Raw genomic sequence first — 21562 nt, 5'->3', positions numbered from 1 at the left:
TCTATTTAAAGGTTGCTTCCTGTTAATGTGTTTTTTCTTATTACCGTATTGGCCCGAATATAAGACGGTGTTTTTTGCAATCAAATAACACTGAAAAAGAGGGGGTCGTCTTATATTCGCGGTCTAAACGTTATACCCATTCACGACGCTAGATGGCGCCAGATATTATTGAAGCGATGTTCTGTCATGACAGATCTCAGCTGATCTCAAGTTTGACCAGTTTGCATTATTTTATTGCAATGTTTTTCCTTATTCAGATTTTTTTCAAGACTACAGTTACAGTTAGACTTCACTTTGATGGTTAATGCAGTTATTGCAATTTTGTTGTTTTATCACAATAGATTGGTTTATTTACATTTCAAAAACCAGAAGCCATTCATTTACGAATGTGATTGCACTTTACATATTTAAATGTTCAGATATTAAGATTTGAATGAGGCAAAATAACATGCTTTTTCTCTGAAATATATTGTTATACGGTAATCATTTGTTTCAGATGTACTGTATTTATTTTCTGTATAAAAATTAATTTCGTGTTCAAAAAGTCTTTTTTCAAACTTGAGTCTTGAAAAAGAGGGGGTCGTCTTATAATCAGAGCCGTCTTATATACGGGTCAATACGGTAATTTGGGGGTCATTCTTTAGTCACTTCCTCTTCAGTAATCCAAAATAAACAAGACATGACCAGGAAATGCCTCAACATTAACAGGAGATGACCCGTGAATGCTCCAAAATGGAACTGAAGTGACCAAAAACCAACAGGAAATGACGTAAAATGCCCCACATGAACTCATTTTCTGGCATTGGCTGCCACTTACGACCATAGACGTCCAATTCATTCGCTGCCACCCTCCCACTTCAAATGGATTAGACGTCTACTACTGATAAACTTATTCCATTTACAATGACTTCCTGACCCATGTATCGATAATTGTTGTATCCCCATAGCAGTAGATCATCGTTATCGTGAGCCTTGTTTCGAAGTCTCACCCTTATTGTCCATGTACTGTAATGAACAATATTGGTTGTGTCAAACGTAACATAAGCAAGGCAATTTGCCTTACCCCCAAGAGCTGTACTGCAGTCGGACGGGTCTCTGGGTTCTTATCCAAAGCTCTCCTCAGGAAATCTTTAAACTCTTGTGACCTGTGAAAACAGTCGCAGAACATTAACAAAGAGAAATGAGGATAAAGACATGCAGGACAGCTCAACATAGCAAGTGCTTGTCATGATGATGTATGCGGATCTTCCCCTGAGCACAGCTGGATTTCGCAAAAGCCAACTTACAACAAAAATGATGGCTATGCGGCACATCATGAGTCCCCTTTCAGCAACTTTAATAAAGTAGTACTACATATTTCTACTCGTAAATTTAAGAAGTGGGAAAAAAATCATTGCTCAGCACAAACCATTGCAGTCATAAAATACAATATATCTATAAATAGTGGTAGGTAGGTCATTACAGACGCCATTTTTGAAAGGAACTCAAGAAATATGACAAAATATAGCATTACGGAGGGTTTCCATTTTCCTCACCATTTGTTCGGATGATCTAGCGAGGGAGGCTCTGATTTGGCGATCTTCAGCAGCACCCTCATCGGGTTAAGGTCATGGTGAGGAGGTTCAATCTGGGCAAGTTCGATCAATGTAATCCCAAGGGACCAAATGTCGGCCTTGTAGTCGTACGGAGCGTCCTTCATGGTTTCACACATGACTACTTCTGGAGCCATCCTGGCAGACAGAGACAAGAATTAACCCTGAATGCAACGCAGAGATAACTTGTCTATGGCGTAAAAACCCAGACAAGGCTGAAAAAGCAGTTTCTGCTTTTGCACCCCGCTTTAAAATACAGTGGGGCATATAAGTAATTAGTCATCCACCAATTGTGCAAGTTCTCCTTCTGGAAAAGATTTGAGAGGCCTGTAATTGTCAACACGGGTAAACCTCAACCATGAGAGACAGAATGTGGGGAAAAAAACAGAAAATCAAATTGTTTGATTTTTAAAGATTTCCAAATTAGAGTGGAAAATAGGTATTTGGTCACCTACAAACAAGCAAGATTTCTGGCTGTCAAAGAGGTCTAACTTCTTCTAATGAGGTCTAACGAGGTCTAACGAGGCTCCACTTGTTACCTGTATTAATGGCACCTGTTTTAACTCATTATCGGTATAAAAGACACCTGTCCACAAGCTCAGTCAGTCACACTCCAAAGTCCACTACGGCCAAGACCAAAGCGCTGTCGAAGGACACCAGAGACCTGAGAAACACCAGAGAAAATTGTAGACCTGCACCAGGCTGGGAAGACTGAATCTGCAATAGGTAAAACGCTTGGTGTCAAGAAATCAACTTTGGGAGCAACCATTAGAAAATGGAAGACATACAAGACCACTGATAATCTCCCTCGATCTGGGGCTCCATGCAAGATCTCACCCCGTGGCATCAAAATGATAACAAGAACGGTGATCAAAAATCCCAGAACCACACGGGGGGACCTAGTGAATGACCTACAGAGAGCTGGGACCACAGTAACAAAGGCTACTATCAGTAACACAATGCGCCGCCAGGGATTCAAATCCTGCACTGCCAGACGTGTCCCCCGGCTGAGGCCAGTACATGTCCAGGCCAGGGATCGCGTTAACCGAATATTTTCCGTCGTTGATCGTTTTTTTTAAAACTGTGACGGAAAAAACTGAAGTCCATCTGTCATTTTGACAGGTTGCAATTCACATCCCAGACCACAGGGTGGCGAGTGAGCATATTAATTAGCTATTGTCTCTCTTGATGCATGACGTCGTTGGCCTTACTCGGAAAAATGTCAAGGCAACTGAGTGTCCGAAGTTTCTTCAAAAAGCCCCAAAACGACAATGGTGTTGATAAAAGAGGTGAAAAAAGAGGGACTGATGCAGTGGAGGATGAAGGACAAACAAGCAATCAGCCCTCGGCAACTACTGAGCGAGCAAGCGGCAGCAAGGAGGTCAGGAGGGAGTACAGAGTTCAGTGGGAGCAGGAGTTCTCCTGGCTGAGGAGGGAGGATGGAAAAGTGTTTTGCGACAAATGTAAAAAAGCCAATATGAGTAATGGATTTGTCCGAGGATGCACGCACCAGGAGGAAGGTGTGAGACTGCGTTCAGACCACAGCAGGTGAACTGTTAATTTCATTGTTCCATATGTAGCCAACCTACTGGGGCCACAGTCAGCTGTTTTTGTCACTGCGGAGAAAAAGTTACATATTCATCTGCTTGATGTGTGATGGCACGGTGTGGATTCTCTGTTAAGCTTGTTCGTACAGAATATTAATTAAAAATGAATGAAAACTAAATACTATTGAATATGTCATTATTATCATTGAAAAAATTTAAGTGACGGGTAAAAATAGATTATGACCGGATTTTTATGACCCTGTCAGTCAAAATGACAGACAACGAAAAAGTCTAGCGCAACCTCTGGTCCAGGCCCCTCTGCGGTTCGCTAGAGAGCATTTGGATGATCCAGAAAAGGACTGGGTGAATGTGTTATGGTCAGATGAAACCAAAATAGAACTTTTTGGTAGAAACACAGGTTCTCGTGTTTGGAGGAGAAAGAATACTGAATTGCATCTGAAGAACACCATACACACTGTGAAGCACGGGGCTGGAAACATCATACTTTGGGGCTGTTTTTCTGCAAAGGGACCAGGACGACTGATCTGTGTAAAGGAAAGAATGAATGGTGCCATGTATCGAGAGATTTTGAGTGAAAATCTCCTACCATCAGCAAGGGCACTGAAGATGAGATGTGGTTGGGTCTATCAGCATGACAATGATCCCAAACAAACAGCCAGGGCAACAAAGGCGTGGCTTCGTAAGAAGCATTTCAAGGTCCTGGAGTGGCCTAGCCAGTCTCCAGATTTCAACCCCATAGAAAATCTGTGGAGGGAGTTGAAAGTCCAACGACAGCCCCAAAACATCACTGCTCTAGAGGAGATCTGCATGGAGGAATGGTCCAAAATACCAGCAACAGTGTGTGAAAAGCTTGTGAAGAGTTACAGAAAACATTTGGCCTCCGTTATTGCCAACAAAGGGTATTGAGATGAACTTTTGGTATTGACCAAATACTTATTTTCCACCATGATTTGCAAATAAATTCTTTAAAAATCAAACAATGTGATTTTCTGTTTTTTTCCTCCACATTCTGTCTCTCATGGTTGAGGTTTATCCATGTTTTTACGATTACAGGCCTCTCTAATATTTTTAAGTGGGAGAATTTGCACAATTAGTGGTTGACTAAATACTTATTTGCCCCACTGTAAACTGCTTTATTTTAAGCCAAAAGAACTGTTGTGTTTGATAGAACAGTATGTCTATATGCTGCCATAGCAGTTTCATGTCGCATTAAGCCCCGGACGTATTTTTAATTTGTCCATTTTACCCTGGAGACGCCCGTTTACAGACACTGTGTAACAGCTTTTGTTTCAAACCAGCCATAAAAAGCATAAAAGCATTTTAAAATGATATCTGATAATATCGACAATGGTTTTTCAATATCATTTTTGGGCAAATATGCATGTTGCCTTCAACGTGAATGTGGAAGCCTTCTGCCTTTCTACCAAAGCTGGTCACAGTTTAGCACAGCAGTTATGCTTACTGACCATTAGATGTCTCCAAACTACGACGCTTGGGATTTCTTATGTGAGCATTATCGTTATTAAAGCATCCAGTGGGGCATCACAATACAATTAGCCATAATATCTTAAGTCCACGACCGCATGTATCAGTATCTGGTTGGTATTGGATTTTTTTTTAGTTGGACAATATTGGGTTATCCGTTAAAAAGGGATTATCGGACACTAGTTGTGACCTTGCAAAACATGAAAGCAATATTTGCACACCATTTTCTATGTTGACTTTTGTAATCAAAGATTCAATACTGAAACGGTTGCCAATACACCGTTGTTAGGATTGCTTTTTGTCAGTCCCGAAGCCTTCGAAAGGAGATGACCCGTTTGTTTAGCAAACAGGGAAACAGCTCTGTTGTGACAATGCTAAAGGATTAAAGCTGTGAGCAGTCAGAAACATTTATTGACTCCTAGATAATTATCAGCTAAAATTTCTAAAGAATTCCGCAGCAGACGCAGTTTTTGTTCCGAAAGTTAGGATTTTGCATGAATTGATGACATTAGAACAATAACTGGACAGTACAAAAAAAAAAGACTGAGATATATTGTCGCACATATCAGTTCATCAGTCAGGGTTCCCAATTTAAATGAATGTATTTACTTCCATGCAGTGACCTTGTCAAACTCACCAATATGGCGTTCCGATGAAAGAATCTCGTCTTTGGAGGGTTTTGGCGTTTTTAGCTGATACACCAAAATCGGCTAGAAAATGGAAAAAAAAGAATGGTGTTAAAACCATTTCGGGCAAATAAATATACAGAATTGGTACAAATTTGCCAACATAAACATGCAAGCTTAAAAGTTGCATGTAAAAATTTGAAAAGTGACTGGGCAAGGATTACTTTTAGTTTGCCTGAAGCCCCAGAAGGTTTCAATTAAAAGGCATCACTTTTTAGCATGAAGTAACAGCCTTGTTTAACCATAACCAACACTATCAAGTTTTGGAATTTGGACTATTTGTAGGATATTTTAACCAAGTGTCAAGAATGACATGAAAGCATGTCTTAAGGATAACACCATAACTAGAGTCAGAGTTTGGCAGTTAAAAGGGCAAAGCCGCATAAAGGATTTCCCCTCACATCTGCGTCACTTGATTTTACCGTGACGTGGCATGTTCTCTTTCACGACGTAGACAGAGTGGGACTCCCATCTTATTCACTACATGACTAAAAAAACAACATTTTTCGTCCAGCAAATTAAATGTTGGCGGTTGTAAATGAGTCAGTTTAATGACGTAATGGGTGTAAAGAGGTAACACCCAAAATAGCTGCAGTAGACAAAAATGTGAGATGATAGGGCAAAAGGACAAATAATTTAGAACAATAACCAGTTCAGTTTAAGGACAAAAAGTAACCTTGATTGTTGTCAATGCAATATTAGACTATCTATGAACTTGACACGCTGTAAAATGGCATCTGGTACAGCTAGTTCTGCTCGGTTAATCGAACAAAGATTTGTCCTTTGCCACCATCTACAACTCTCGGTGCCTAAGAATAGCAAGGAGCATCATAAAAGATTATACACGCCCCAGCTTCCAACTCTTCAACCTGCGTCAGGCTCTACAGGGTAGTAACAACCAAAACAAACAGACTAAGAGACATTTCTTTCCAAGAAAGAAACCATACCCAATTCAGGTTTGCAATGTGAATTCACTGTCAATGCACTGCTAAAGCCACAACATTGTCATATTCATGTCTAGATGCGTGCGAAATTTCCGATTCTTAGATTATTCGGGATTCAGTCGTGGAAGATTCGAGAACGATTCACAAACATCCAAATTCCGATTACTGAATTATACCAGGTAAAGCGTAAATAAAACACAGTCAGCGCGATCTTCAGGACGCAATGAGGAACGGACCGAGAGTAAATATCATGTTCAACTCATGCCGCTAGATTAAAAAAAAAAAAAACAACAATACCTGACTGCTGCCATCAGCCGCTACAAACAGCACCCAGTTGCTAGTTGCTACAAACATACAGCAACATACGGCTATGGTAGATATATATATCTAGAAATAGATGTGAAATGACAGAAGACGGCCGTGTTTGTCATTTTGCATCTAGTTCATGATATATGATCTAGATGCGAAATGACAGACTTTCCCGCGCTAGTAAACAGGCGCCATCTTAAAGCAGTACACTTCTGTAGAAGGCTCTGTTGTAGCGAACCTAATTACAATTTAACTTAAAAAAATAAATAAATGAATAAAAATCTTCACTTCAATCTATCTTTAAACAGTTTTAAAACTTTAACATGTCGAAAGTAGACAAAGGGAAATTATGGAATACCGGGAGCAATTTTAACAACTTTAACGGTTGATTCACCGCATTAAATTAACTGAATGTAGTTTAAAGCTGCTGATATAGAATGGGGACTTGAGTATTTTATTTCTGTTTTGAACTAACAACTTGATACTGAAACAGTAGTTTGTTTAGCACCGTTAGGTGCCCAAAGATTCCCACCTCTATTCATCTCACCAAGTAATATGTTCTCTGACATCTGTCAATCTGGGTACTGCATATGCAATATTTGAACAATTGCATAATACACTCACCAGCCACTTTACTAGGTAAACCTGTCCAACTGCTCGTTAACATTTAATTTCTAATCAGCCAATCAAATGGCGGCAACTCAGAGCATTTCGGCATGTAGACATGGTTTAAGACAATCCCCTGCAGTTCAAACCGAGCATCAGTATGGGGAAGAAAGGTGATTTGAGTGACTTTGAACGTGGCATGGTTGTTGGTGCCAGAAGGGCTGGTCTGAGTATTACAGAAGCTGCTGATCTACTGGGATTTTCACGCACAACCATCTCTAGGGTTTACAGAGAATGGTCCGAAAAAGAAAAAATATCCAGTGAGCAGCAGTTCTATGGGCGGAAAAGCCTTGTTGATGCCAGAGGTCAGAGGAGAATGGCCAGACTGGTTCGAGCTGATAGAAAGGCAACAGTGACTCAAATGTTTGAAATGTATGCTTATACAAAAAGCTCAATTTCTCTGTTTTTTCATCACAAATTGGAAAATTGCTCAAATAAAGCTATTTTCTAATGCTGATTTCTAAAGAACTTTTTATTCTGCTGAAACGAGAGTAATCTTTCTTTTGGTGGGTTCCATGTTTATATAGCAATAGAACAGAATAGTCTGTGGGCCTTGAAAAATCAGCCAAAATCCAGTAAAAGGGCCGGGAGCGAAGGGTCTTGCTGCGGTGAAAATGGCTGGGAGTGAATGAGTTAAAAGGATGTGAACTTTTTGGAATTTCTCAGATTTCTGCATAAAATCACAATCAAATGTGATCTGATCTTTGTCAAAATCACACAGATGATAAAACACTGTCTTCTTTAACTAAAACCACCCAAACATTTAAAGGTTTTCATATTTTCATGTGTCCCTTCATAAAGAAATTATAAATGCTTAAGCTAACAAACCCTATATAGGCCTATATATATATATATATATATATATATATATATTTTTTTTTTTTTTACCAAACCATTAGTTACCGTCTGGTTATGCATTAACTAATGCATTTACTCATGTTAATTAATATATTAATAAATGTGAGATAAGCAATTATATTAATTATTGTAATGTTACTTAAACATTAGTTATTGTCTAAAAATGCATTAACTAATGTTAATTAAGGGACCCTTACTGTAAAGTGTTCCCAAATAGTCGTTATTTGCAGCTCTAGCATAGCTTTAAATCATGTACTCTGTACAATGATAATAACGGGTATCTTTTTGTTTTTCTTTTTCTAAAAATAGATGTGTGTGTGAAACAAAAAAAGTGATTCAACATTTTTAATGACTCTTTAAGATGTCAGCGTGGTCTTAAAGAAACCACTTCCTCCCTATTTTTGGGTGACCTATTCTTCATGTGTACCATGCATGTCACCGGGTCACAACTTAAGACAGTGAAATGTGAAGAATGTCAAGCCCTCTTCAAAAGGGGCTATAAAATCTCAAGATTGAGAGAGATGCTTTCCCACGCAAGGATGCGTCAGTTGTGGGCTTTGTCGCGATGCATGCCAGTAATTTACAATGCAATATGTTATTTGAATCCGGTTTCAGACGAGCAGTAGAGTTCTTTCTATTGCAGTACATTGGTATAATGTGCAAACAATTCTTTGCTCTTATTTTTGCCATAGGGTGGTTGACATATAGAGAACATGAGATAACAGTTCTACCCAGTGTTGTTTTCATCAACGATGACGATAACGAATGTATGAATATAGGGCTGCAGCTAGGGAATATTTTAGTAGTCGATTAATCGATGAACTAGTTAATTCGAATAATCGAGTAAACGGATAAGGAACATGAAAAATTAAAATGAAGACATGAAGACGAACACAAAATGATTAAAATAGAACTAATAAGCGTTTTGTCCAAAAGACTAAGACGAAAATTAAGAAGGCTGTCAAAAACAAAACTGGTTCCTGTAAATAATAGTGCCTTTACATGCAATTGTGCTTGTGTTCGGCAAGGAACAGTAGTCACAAAATGGAAAAAAATTGAATTAACATGCAACACTTACCTAGTTTGATGTCCCCATCCAGCATGAGGAGGATGTTTCCGGCCTTCAGGTCTCTGTGGATGATCTTAATGCTGTGGAGGTAAGCTAGCGCCTCCAGCATCTGCCGGCATACCACCTTTATTTGGGGCTCAGTCAGCCCTCGATCCAACTCTGATTAAAGCAAAAGGTAGCAACAAAAGTAGGAAGGATGTAGAATCCATTATTGAACTGATGCCAACTTGCAAATTCTGGTTTACGTGGGAGGCTTAATCAAGTGACTCAATTCCACTATCTGAGCGACTACAAAAGGTCATCCAGGGATTCTAAGTGTCACAGGTAGTGTTGCTATGGCTAATCTGGGATAAGAGAAGGTGTGTTTAGTTAGTGGCAGTGGGGGTACACGCAAATATGAACACATGGATTACACTGTAAAAACACACAGGGGGTTTTCCCACAGCGAGGGCCTCCACTGTGTTGGCTGTCGGGGTCTTTCAAGGCCAAATTGGTTTTAGAAGAATTGTTGACAAAAACAGTAAAAAATGTGGCATGCGGAGAACTGAATGGGGTCATAAAGCATAGAAACAGCAAGTACTAAAAAGGTGACTTACCTAGCATTGTGGCATCCACAGCTCCACCTGGACAGAACTCGATAAGGATCTAGGGGGGAAATAAAGATACTATATTTTTCACATCAAGTACAATGAAATATTTTGTTTAAATCTGAAAAAAAAAAAAAACTAAACTGCTGTTGATGTTATAGCATGGGAGCATATTCAGTACATTACAGGTAGAGACGTCCCGATCGATCGGGTCTGATTACGTCATTTTTAAAGTATCGGAATCGGCAAAAAATATCGGCCATGCCTATTTTTTTTAATTAAATAGTTTTCTAATTGTATTTAACGTTACAGACATAATATGTTACACTCATCCAGAGTCTTTAGTTTAGGCTTAAGGTAGGGTTATCAAATTTATCCCGATAACGGCGGTAATTAATTTTTTTGTATTTTAAATGTATCACGTTAAAATATTTAACGCAATTAATGCATGCGCTGCACGACCCGCTCACACATTGTCGCGCTCAATCTGTAATGGCGCCATTTTAACTATATAGAGAGATAAAAGGCAGCGTAAAATGAGTAGAGTGAATTTTGGCAGCCTTTAGAACCTTTTTTAATTGGCTAAAGCCTTACAATCCCTCTCCCTACGATTAGAAACATCATGGGAAGCAATGTGGGGAAGCAAGGTAGCAAATAATCTTTATCTTAACACCTTATGTTATTTCCAACACAGAGAAGATACATCAATTGGTAGCACTACGCACAGTCATGGTTCCACTTCCCATCATGCATTTGGCCATGGTTACAGTATCATTAGATGGCAATATTTAGTCACAATATACAAAGTCACAAGTCTTTCTATCCGTGGATCCCTCTCACAGAAAGAATGTTAATCATGTAAATGCAATCTTGAGGATTTATTGTCATAATAAACAAATACAGTACTAATGTACTGTATGTTGAATGTATATATTCGTCCGAGTTTTATTCATTTTTTTCTTAATGCATTGCCAAAATGTATATGATCAGGAAAAATTACCGGGAATGATTGGATTTGAATCGGGAGCAAAAAAAAAGCAATCGGATCGGGAAATATCGGGATCGGCAGATACTCAAACTAAAACGATCGGGATCGGATAGGGAGAAAAAAAACATGAACGGAACAACCCTAATTACAGGTGTCTAATATTTCCAACTAGGCATATGCCGGTTACCGGTTTTTCAAGGTTTACTGTGGTATGAAAACATCACGGTTTCAAAACCATGAAAATTTTTTCGTCATACCGTAGTATGGTATTAGCCATTTTTTATGTACCAAAAACGCAGTGAGAAATCCGTTGCTTGGAGCGTCTAGAATAGACACAATGGCTGAAGGTGTTGAAACTACACCTCAGCTTTTTCCTCCCCTCAAAAAAAGTTGCTACTATGGGAGTACTTCGGCTACCGAAAACAGAACAGAAGGCCGCGGCCTTAGAGGAGGAAGGACAGCAGGGCCTCCAACATGATTTCACATTTACGTGACCATCATCAGTCACCTTACACTAAATTGAAGGTAAGTAAACGCTGTCGTGAACGTTTCCCATCAGCTAAGAGAGTTCACTCTAGCTGGTTTAGTGTGTCTAGCGATGGCAAAACAAAAACTAACGTCAGCTTGTTCACGAGGCAGATAATGGGCTAGTTAGCATGCCAAGATGGCGAACTAGTTTCCTCTCAACCATTAGCCTACTTTTGTAAAGTCTGCCACCATTGTCAACATCTGTACAAAATAACATTTTCATAATACAGCCTGTGGTGTTTTTTCTCTCTGGCGACTGTGATATATACTCATCGGCCACTTTATTAGGTACACCATGCTAGTAACGGGTTGGACCCCCTTTTGCCTTGAGAACTGCCTCAATTCTTCATGGCATAGATTCAACAAGGTGCTGGAAGCATTTCTCAGAGTGTTTGGTCCATATTGACATGAAGGCATCACACAGTTGGGGCAGATTTGTCGGTTGCACATCCATGATGCGAATCTCCCATTCCACCACATCCCAAAGATGCTCTATTGGATTGAGATCTGGTGACTGTGGAGGCCATTTGAGTATAGTGAATTAATTGTCATGTTCAAGAAACCAGTCTGAGATGATTACAGCTTTATGACATGGCGCATTATCCTGCTGAAAGTAGCCATCAGAAGTTGGGTACATTGTGGTCATAAAGGGATGGACATGGTCAGCAACAATACTCAGGTAGGCTGTGGCGTTCCAACGATGCTCAATTGGTACCAAGGGGCCCAAAGAGTGCCAAGAAAATATTCCCCACACCATTACATCACCAGCCTGAACCGTTGATACAAGACAGGATAGATCCATGCTTTCATGTTGTTGACGCCAAATTCTGACCCTACCATCTGAATGTCGCAGCAGAAATCGAGACTCATCAGACCAGGCAACGTTTTTCCAATCTTCTATTGTCCAATTTCGATGAGCTTGTGCAAACTGTAGCCTCAGTTTCCTGTTCTTAGCTGAAAGGAGTGGCACCCGGCGTAGTCTTCTGCTGCTGTAGCCCATCTGCTTCAAAGTTCGACGTACTGTGCATTCAGAGATGCTCTTCTGCCTATCTTGGTTGTAACGGGTGGTTATTTGAGTCACTGTTGCCTTTCTATCAGCTCGAACCAGTCTGGCCATTCTCCTCTGACCTCTGGCATCAACAAGGCATTTCCGCCCACAGAACTGCCGCTCACTGGATATTTCTTCTTTTTTGGACCATTCTCTGTAAACCCTAGAGATGGTTGTGCGTGAAAATCCCAGTAGATCAGTAGTTTCTGAAATACTCAGACCAGCCCTTCTGGCACCAACAACCATGCCATGTTCAAAGTCACTCAAATCACCTTTCTTCCTCATACTGATGCTCGGTTTGAACTGCAGAAGATTGTCTTAAACCATGTCTACATGCCTAAATCCACTGAGTTGCCGCCATGTGATTGGCTGATTAGAAATTAGGTGTTAACAAGCAGTTGGACAGGTGTACCTAATAAAGTGGCCGGTGACTGTATATGTGTATAATGTGTAGAGTCATACACAAGCACTCTGTCTGTTGCTCTCTCTCTCTCCATTAATTTTCAACTAATTAATATTACAAGTAGTAGTTGTATGTGTTTTACATAAAAACAATTTGATCATATATTGTTTAAGTCCATTTTTTTTTGTTTTTTCTTCTTCTAATGTAGAGCATCTTTAGCTGTTGGGTTTATTAATCTATAAATTCTATCAATTTAAATTTGATTTATTATATTTCAGTTATTTATTTTTTTGTCATTTATTTTAACATTATATTCATGTTGATCTAATTTCAAAATATGTTGTGAGTTTTTTTTTTTTTTAACCCATACATCTCAAAATAACACATTTTAGAGCAATAATTGCAATATTGTAATACCGTGAAACCACAGTATTTTTGCTTAAAGCAACACCTGGTAGTTTTTCAGTTTTGGTTGATTTTAGCAACACCGGTGGACAAAAGCAGTATTGTTTTGCCTTAAGGAAGACTGCGTTTCCTATGAGGACCAGCCTTGCGTTTTACCATGAGGACCAGCACACCCGAAACGTGTCTTCAAATCATCAAGCAATCAAAAATCAACCTCCCGGTCGCCAACAGTTGGATTAAACTACATTTCTGTTTCCAGCGGCTGTGTGAAGGACGAATAGTAATAAGGTAATAAATCCAGTTGTGGCTAAAAAATAGCATATGACGGTTAGACACCGTGTGGCTTAGAGTTGCTAGCCTCTCCACCCTACCTGACGAGTTGGTTGTGGGCGTCACGCCAGCAAGTGAAAGCTGGGCCAATGTTTATTCTGTATATCCTGGTAGCCCTCTTTTTTTTCTTCCTCAGACAAAACTTTTTGTCTCTTTAGTTGCTCTGCCATCTTTTTAAAGGTTGAAAAGTTGCCTCGTGTTGCTTTATGGTTATTATACCGTCAAAATCTCATACCGGCACATGCCAGTATTGCCAACAATACACTGGTATATGGATCATTGCGTCCTTAGGTAAAGAGCAGGATTTTGACTGAAGTTCGTGGGCCACATGAAGTGAGGTCAAAACACGAGAAGAGGAGGGAAAAAAAAAAAAAAAGAAAAACAGAAGACACTCCCTAAAATGATGTCTTGCTGGCCAACAGTAACCTCTAACAAGCATCTTTCAACTCCTCTCCTCCCATAGATTTACTAACTCTAACACACTGCATTCCATAGTGGAAAAGTAGTTAAATGCATATCATACCATGTTCTGGGACCCACTTAGTTCTCATTTTGTTGATGATTCATGGATGTCAAGGTTGGATTTTGCAATGCCGCACGATGAAATGGCGTACATGTAAACAAGGCGATTAAAAAAGAATGTCCTAAAACCATCACGTGATGTGTCAAAAACTACAAAAATTACAAAATTCAGGCTTGGACCCAGGTGTTGAACATAACTTCATGTTTTACATGGAATTCCTCACTAACACGCCTTAGCATGTTGCGGTCCACCATGTTGTTTTGGGAGGAATTCTCATATGAGCTTGATGTGTCCGTGCTGCTGTGATAGCCACATTTGAGTACTAGTGAAACATGAAATGAAACTTGAAGTTATGTCAACGTGTGTCCAAGATGGTGTTTTCTAATGTTTTTCCTTGTTAACAGACCGCTTGATGATTTAGGCACATTTTTTTGAATCATCCTGTATTTACATACACCTCCATGAAGTCCCCCCCATCAGATGCAAATTTATATAAAAATGTCAAATATTTGTGCTACGTTTGTGCTCGTTTCTGTTGTATAAAGCTTTGTGCTGCTATCATTTTTGAGATAAGAGATTCGAGTGATGACGTCACGCAGCCCCCCATTTAGTGCAAAATTGACCCAAAATAGGGCCATTTCTTTATGCTACGTTTGTGCCATAAAAAATTTCATTTGTGCTGCTATAGTTTTAAAGGTACTGAGATATTAACTCATTCACTCAATCACATAGTATGTTTCTTTTTATGCAGTCGTAATTTAGTTTCTAGGTTTATTTAGCCGTTTTTAGTGGGAATATGTATTTGACATAATTGATAAGAGCATTGTAAAACAACGCTAGCATTTTATAGCACTGCTCTCTTGTAGTACTCAATTTTTTTTTTTTTTTACCGTTTCAGGCTAAGTTTAGGTGTTTCGATCTATTTTTAATGAAAAATGCATAGTTTGAAAAAAAATATTCTGGATTTTTTTTTTTTTTTTCACATTTAAGGCTCTTTTGAAAGTGCGATTTTAGCAAGCTTTTGTTTTACATCTGCTAAAATTTATTCTGCAACGCTTTAAATGTTCCTAATCCGATTACTCGGTTCGTCAAAGTGGTTGATAGGTTAATGGACTACTAAAATAATCGATGGCTGCAGCCCTACTGCGTGACGTCATCACTCAAAATTAATATCTCAAAAACAATAGCAGCACAAACAAAACTTTTTACAGCACAAAGGAAGAATAAACGATTGACACCATTTTTAGCCATTTTTATCAAAATGGGGACCTGGTTGATCTCGGATTGGCCTATAAAAGAGTTGTAAATATCTTAAAAACGATAGCACAAACAAAACATTTTACAGCACAAACGTAGCACAAACAATTGACATCATTTAGATATTTAAGAAGAATATCACAGACCATCTAAAAAAAATGGCATATAAGTGAATTAAGAAATTCCACTTTTCTATCTTTTCTGCCCAGCTGTCAATCAGTTTGAGTCTATGTCGATTTACGGTCCCAGGTTCTACCGACCGTATAGTATTGATGTAGTAGGGAGGTCTGAAGGATTGGTTAATTGGTGATTTTCAGAGAATAACTATGATGTAATCCAGTTCTGTATATACATAACAAGCTCATATCTGTGACATGAGATCATAGCGCTCATCAGGCTCGCTATGATAACATTGTCAAAGCACCAGTGCGTTGTGTGGGGTGTGGAGTTTCACTATGGACAAAAAAGTTCACACAATGAAAGGGAAGTTGATGCAATCCAACAAGTGAGCATACCTTCAATCGCAAGCTTTCAATCAAAACAGTGCATGAAGTGTCGAACAAAACATGTGGTTTACTTAGTTCTGATCTGTTAAGTTTCACTTCAATCTTACCGTTACAGATTAAAAAAAAAAAAAAAAAAAAGAAAAAAGATGAAACTGTAGTGAATTACCGGTAAATTACTTGACATGAAAAAAAAACCTCAAGAGTAGATCGGTAAAGTGACCAGATTATTTGCACTAATGAATATACTGTAGTTGTTCGATATCGCGTAGCCGATTTAAGCATTTTAAAATATCTGATCACGACAACTAGAGGTCGACCAATTTATAGGGTTGATATATGGACTTTTCCCCCCCAAAAAAATCGGGTGGTTAAAAAAACTAAAAAAATAAGCCGATGAAAATAAGTGTGTGTGCAACCGTGGCTGACTGAAAGTAGGACCCCAGAAGGACCTCGCGGCACCTTGAAGGCAGGCTGCTACAAGAACCTTCAGGTTTCAAGATTGCATATTCTCTCATGCATGATAAAAAACAATGTTTTAAAGAGTTTACTAAGCTTGAGAACGCTAAACCGATATGACCGGATATCCGGCTTTACAGGTGAGAGACATGACTTTATCGATAGTAAAGTTACCATTCGACAGTAATTAGCCATTAAATATTCAAAGAACCGATAGTAGAGATAAGATTCGGCAATCGCGAGCACAAGAATCGGCTACTAGTTCCTGGTACAATGCATTGCATAATGTGATAATAATTTTGCTTTTACTTCACATGCTGCGCTTGTGTCATACACCACACAACGCACTTAAGAGTGTGTCCGCACGCATGTTATAATATGGACAAGCACCACTCACAGTCATGGTTGCCTCAACTTCCCATCATGCATTTCGGCAGAACCGCTAGTTGTCGCCGTCATTACCCGATCGTCACGGGCGTGTCATAACAACGCGAAAGCTAACAAAACCACTGTAACGCACGCTCCGTAGCGTTTTCTTCACAGCCCAAAACGAAACTAGTAGTGGCAACGAAGCAACTTGAAAAAACAATGGACAGTTTGAGCACCGACGCCAGGTAAGGGCGGCATATTGTTTCCACAAAACACAGCCTACTTAAACATGTGGATCAGTTGATCTTCCTCAAGAAAAATCTGCCCTTCAAAAAAGATATGGACAGTGATGAGGAATAAAAAATGTGGAAGCACAGGCATAAGTGAATGACTTTGCTGTGTATAAGGTTAAAGTAATGATTATTGACATGTCTGTCTAAAATCCATGTTTTTATTCCCCCAATTATACCAGTGGTAAAGCATAATTTATTATTTATTTATGATGATAACACTAGCAGGTTTAATTCTTTTTTTTCTAGAGCTGCTGCATATAATTAATATTTTTTGTTTGTAAGATGTTTACATTGAAAGTTTGCACTTAAATTACTTACCGCTTGTTCAAAACATCAGGAAATACAGTAATTGAATTACTGCACTTTATTGTTGTCTGTCACTGGAGTTTATTATGTTATCAATCATATCGAACAAAATGCCTTTTTTAAAATAAAAAAAACATACATTGGTATGAAATTTTGTTGTTTAATTTTGCTATTAGAAATGTGGTCTTTTTCATGTTTAAAATACTGTACGAACACACAACAAATGTTTACTATCATATCGTTTTCACTTTTTATCGAACTGTATCGTTCTTAAACTGTATCGAATCGCTCACCCTTAAAAATGTATCGTGTTTGAATCGAATCGTAACCTGTGTATCTAGGTACCTATTGAATCGGCCTCATGCCAGAGATTCCTAACCTTAGTGTTTACTGAGTGATCCTTTCACCCTAAATGTAACTCGTAGCTTTAGCATAGAATTCACTTTAGCATTAGCTTTACCATGGCGAGCATCCTCTTAAACGCTCACTTGCTTACATCTCGTTTATTTATTCGAAAATAATGTACTGCTCTTGCTGAGTGTGTATAATCATGAAAAGAAGTGCTGCGTTTGCTGGTTTGGTAGCACAAGACTGAATTAATATACCATAAGTCGAAGCTGTTGCAGCATTTTTTTAAATTGCCCTTATAATCTACGTGCTTTAAAATATGCTTTAATGCTTTTGATATTGGCGATCAGCTGATTTTTTTTTTTTTTTTTTAAGATATTGGCATTTGAAAATCCCATATCGGTCAACCTCTAATATCGGCATGCCTTTGTACAACGGCTGGTCACAGCTTGGCACAGCAGTTCTGCTTATTGACCATTAAATGTATCCCAACTAAGATGCTTGACATTTGTTATATGAGCATTATCATTACTAAGTGCCTATGACTGCAAAAAAGCATATTTATTTTATATTACACGCTGCATTTTGTGCTCCTAAATTAAATGGACCGCTTGGATGTGTGTGGATTTATTCAATTTTTTTAATCCCGCGCCATGAAAATGAGTGAGTCTCGGGTTGAGGATGAATGCGAATGTGACGTCACCTGGGTCAGTATCTCACAATACAGCATTGCTTTATTGCATGCAGATGGACTGCGGATTCATCGAATTTTGCGGATTAATTTGTTTATTTTTTATCACGCCAGCCAAATGAACTGCAGGGTTTTGTTGCTGCACCAGGGAGAGGCGTGAGCCTTTATGGGTTTCAAAAAGTTCCCGTTCCCGATTGGCCAAAAACAAGTCCAACAACTGGGGTACCATTGGACTTACGAGGAAGTGAGTAAACATCGTATTTTGTATTATGTCTAATACGGAGATGGCTTGCATTTTGTGGCTGACAATGCTCCTTGTCCACCGAGAATGCCACTCGGCCGACGACCGGCGGCTTGTAGCACACCCCCATCGGTCCTCTTCGCATGCCAGCCGGGAGAGCGCTGTACTTGGCTCATGCTCGCGCGGTTCGCCATATCGTCCAGACTTCCGATCCGTGAAGACAATCGGCAACCCCGCTACCGTATGACATGGTCCGGGGTAGTTTTGTGTGATTTTTTTGCTTCGAAAGGCGAGAATTAGACTCTGAAACGCCGCTCTGTTCGGGTTAGCGTGTCATCTAGCTGTCACGGCTCCTGGTTTGTTTACACTCTCCGAAGCTGGGGCGGGGAAACGACAAAAGCCGGACTAACTCCAGTGGCATAAAATATTGTTCGGGAAAGGCAAGAAGTCGACAGTTTTGACCATTATGGAGTAATTTTGACATGTTGTACTGAATAAATGCATTTTTAATATTTCATATTCCATTTAGCAGAAGACTGCTATTTGTCATTACCATACCATTTATTTAGCAATTGGGGAAAACTAAAAGATAAAAAGAATATCCTGTAAAAATATTGGAGTAGAGAGACTGAAACAATGGCATTTTGCTGCTCTGTTTGTCTCACTTTCCTCGTTCTGAATAATTCCCCCTCAATGGGCTGAATTCTAAATCAGATTAAATCGTGACCCTGCCGACGTCATCCTCAAGCTGGGGACGCTAGAGGGCTATAATGACAGGCAGGGGCTAAACAGCAGATTAAAAGACGAATTTCTCGTCATCTGCGCTTTGCCAAATTGTTGTATATAGTCGAATCGTCTCAAAATATGATTTTAATTCACATACTAATGCTATTTAAGATTTTTTTATGCTGTCGCAGGCACTTTAAAGCATCCAGTGGGGCATGACAATACAATTAGACATAAAATTTTAAGTCCACATCAATATAACGGTTAAAAAAATCATATGTGACAACTCCACAGTTGTGTTGTGTTTAAATGTCATGTTGATAGTTTATTGTATGCATGTATGCACCTGTTTCTTACTACAACACAAACATAAAAGAAAGCAAAACAAACCTTGATCCTCCTGCCTAATTATATGGCAAGTAGATCTCTATGGCACCTTTTGTGAGTTGCATCTTGAACAACACTGTGATTAACATAGGCCGATAAATATTAGCATCACCATGGCTATAAAACCCATATATGGAATTACTGGGATCGGGCTTCAGTAGCAGAACAACACTCAGCTAAACCTTTAACAGCGTTAAGACTCAGGATTCAGGCTGAGTTGTTGTAAGCGATGACGAATGTGCCCCGACTGGCCAAGCAACATTGCTATAGTGTGGTGGAACGTCTTGTATGGTCATTTTATCAGTTAAACCTACTTACTTTTAGTGCAAATGAGCACTTTCATTTGGAGAGTCTCCTGTATTTTAGTTTTCTACTGTATCTGACAGTCGAAAAAATGTGAAAAGGTGAAGGCTTAGCTGACGCAGCAGTGTCCCACCCCTTGTCACAGTTCTGTGATTTTTCTGCCTCATGCGGAGATAGAGCTGTAAAGAATGTAAAACTTTCAACGAAGACCTGCAGAGTCTCTGCAGTCCAATGAAATGAACGACCACATGCATTGTGAGAATAGTCAGTCATCTGTGTTTTCCCTAAGGTGTATCAAGCCGTGCCAACAAAGACAAAACAGACTGGGCCCTATTTTTATACACTGTCGAAATCTAGACCACCGCAAGTCTCAGCCAAAATTTCTCAGTTTTTGTAAAGGAGAAAAATAAATTGCAAATTCTTTTTTTTGCGCCATGTTAACGCCTCCTCTGTCAACAGTTAACTTTTCCAATAGTGCCTTATTCAACGTGACGCAGAAGAAAGCAAGGTGTCAGGTCAAGAGGTGACAACAGTGGGGCAAATAAGTATTTAGTCAACCACCAATTGAGCAAGTTCTCCTGCTTGAAAGGATTAGAGAGGCCTGTAATTGTCAACATGGGTAATCCTCAACCATGAGTGTCAGAATGTGGAAAAAAACAAAACAAAATCCCATTGTTTGATTTTTAAAGAATTCCAAATTAGAGTGGAAAATAAGTATTCGGTCACCTACAAACAAACAAGATTTCTAGCTGTCAAAGAGGTCTAACTTCTTCTAACGAAGTCTAACGAGGGCTAACGAGGCTCCACTAGTTACCTGTATTAATGGCACCTGTTTTAACTCATTATCGGTATAAAAGACACCTGTCCACAACCTAAGTCTCACTCCAAACGCCAAGACCAAAGAGCTGTCGAAGGACACCAGAGACAAAATTGTAGACCTGCACCATGCTGGGAAGACTGAATCTGCAATAGGTAAAACGCTTGGTGTCAAGAAATCATCTGTGGGAGCAATTATTAGAAAATGGAAGACATACAAGACCACTGATAATCTCCCTCGATCTGGGGCTCCATGCAAGATCTCACCCCGTGGCGTCAAAATGATAACAAGAACAGTGAGCAAAAATCCCAGAATCACTCGGGGGGACCTAGTGAATGACTAGCTGGGACCACAGTAACAAAGGCTACCATCAGTAACACAATGCGCTGCCAGGGACTCAAATCCTTCACTGCTAGACATGTCCCCCTGCTGAAGAAAGTACACGTCCAGGCCCGTCTGCGGTTCGCTAGAGCGCATTTGGATGATCCAGAAGAGGACTGGGAGAATGAGTTATGGTCAGATGAAACCAAAATAGAACTTTTTGGTAGAAACACAGGTTCTCATATTTGGAGGAGAAAGAATACTGAATTGCATCCGAAGAACACCATACCCACTGTGAAGCATGGGGGTGGGGAACAAACGGCAAAAAAGGGCAACAAAGTAGTGGCTTCGTAAGAAGCATTTTAAGGTCCTGGAGTGGCCTAGCCAGTGTACAGATCTCAACCCCACAGAAAAACTGTGGAGGGAGTTGAAAAGTCCGTGTTGCCCAACGACAGCCCCAAAACATCACTGCTCTAGAGGAGATCTGCATGGAGGAATGGGCCAAAATACCAGCAACAGTGTGTGAATAGCTTGTGAAAAGTTACAGAAAAT

The 21562-nt window shown here is 39.5% G+C and overlaps 1 protein-coding gene across 1 annotated transcript in view; it reads right to left on the bottom strand.

The window, feature by feature from the left end:
• The window catches only part of stk10 (serine/threonine kinase 10), an 81130-nt gene that overhangs the window by 35488 nt on the left and 24080 nt on the right, over positions 1-21562 (bottom strand). Inside the window, exons 3-7 of the mRNA XM_057820621.1 lie at positions 9774-9822; positions 9187-9336; positions 5283-5355; positions 1536-1730; positions 1064-1145 (exon numbers count right to left, since the gene is read on the bottom strand). Coding sequence (XP_057676604.1) covers positions 1064-1145; positions 1536-1730; positions 5283-5355; positions 9187-9336; positions 9774-9822 — 549 coding nt within the window. The remainder of the gene's footprint in view (positions 1-1063; positions 1146-1535; positions 1731-5282; positions 5356-9186; positions 9337-9773; positions 9823-21562) is intronic.

This window comes from Corythoichthys intestinalis, chromosome 18, assembly GCF_030265065.1.
Source record: "Corythoichthys intestinalis isolate RoL2023-P3 chromosome 18, ASM3026506v1, whole genome shotgun sequence".
NCBI lineage: Eukaryota > Metazoa > Chordata > Actinopteri > Syngnathiformes > Syngnathidae > Corythoichthys > Corythoichthys intestinalis.
The sequence above is the reverse complement of the archived record's forward strand: the minus strand, read 5'-3'. Positions and strand labels throughout refer to the sequence as shown.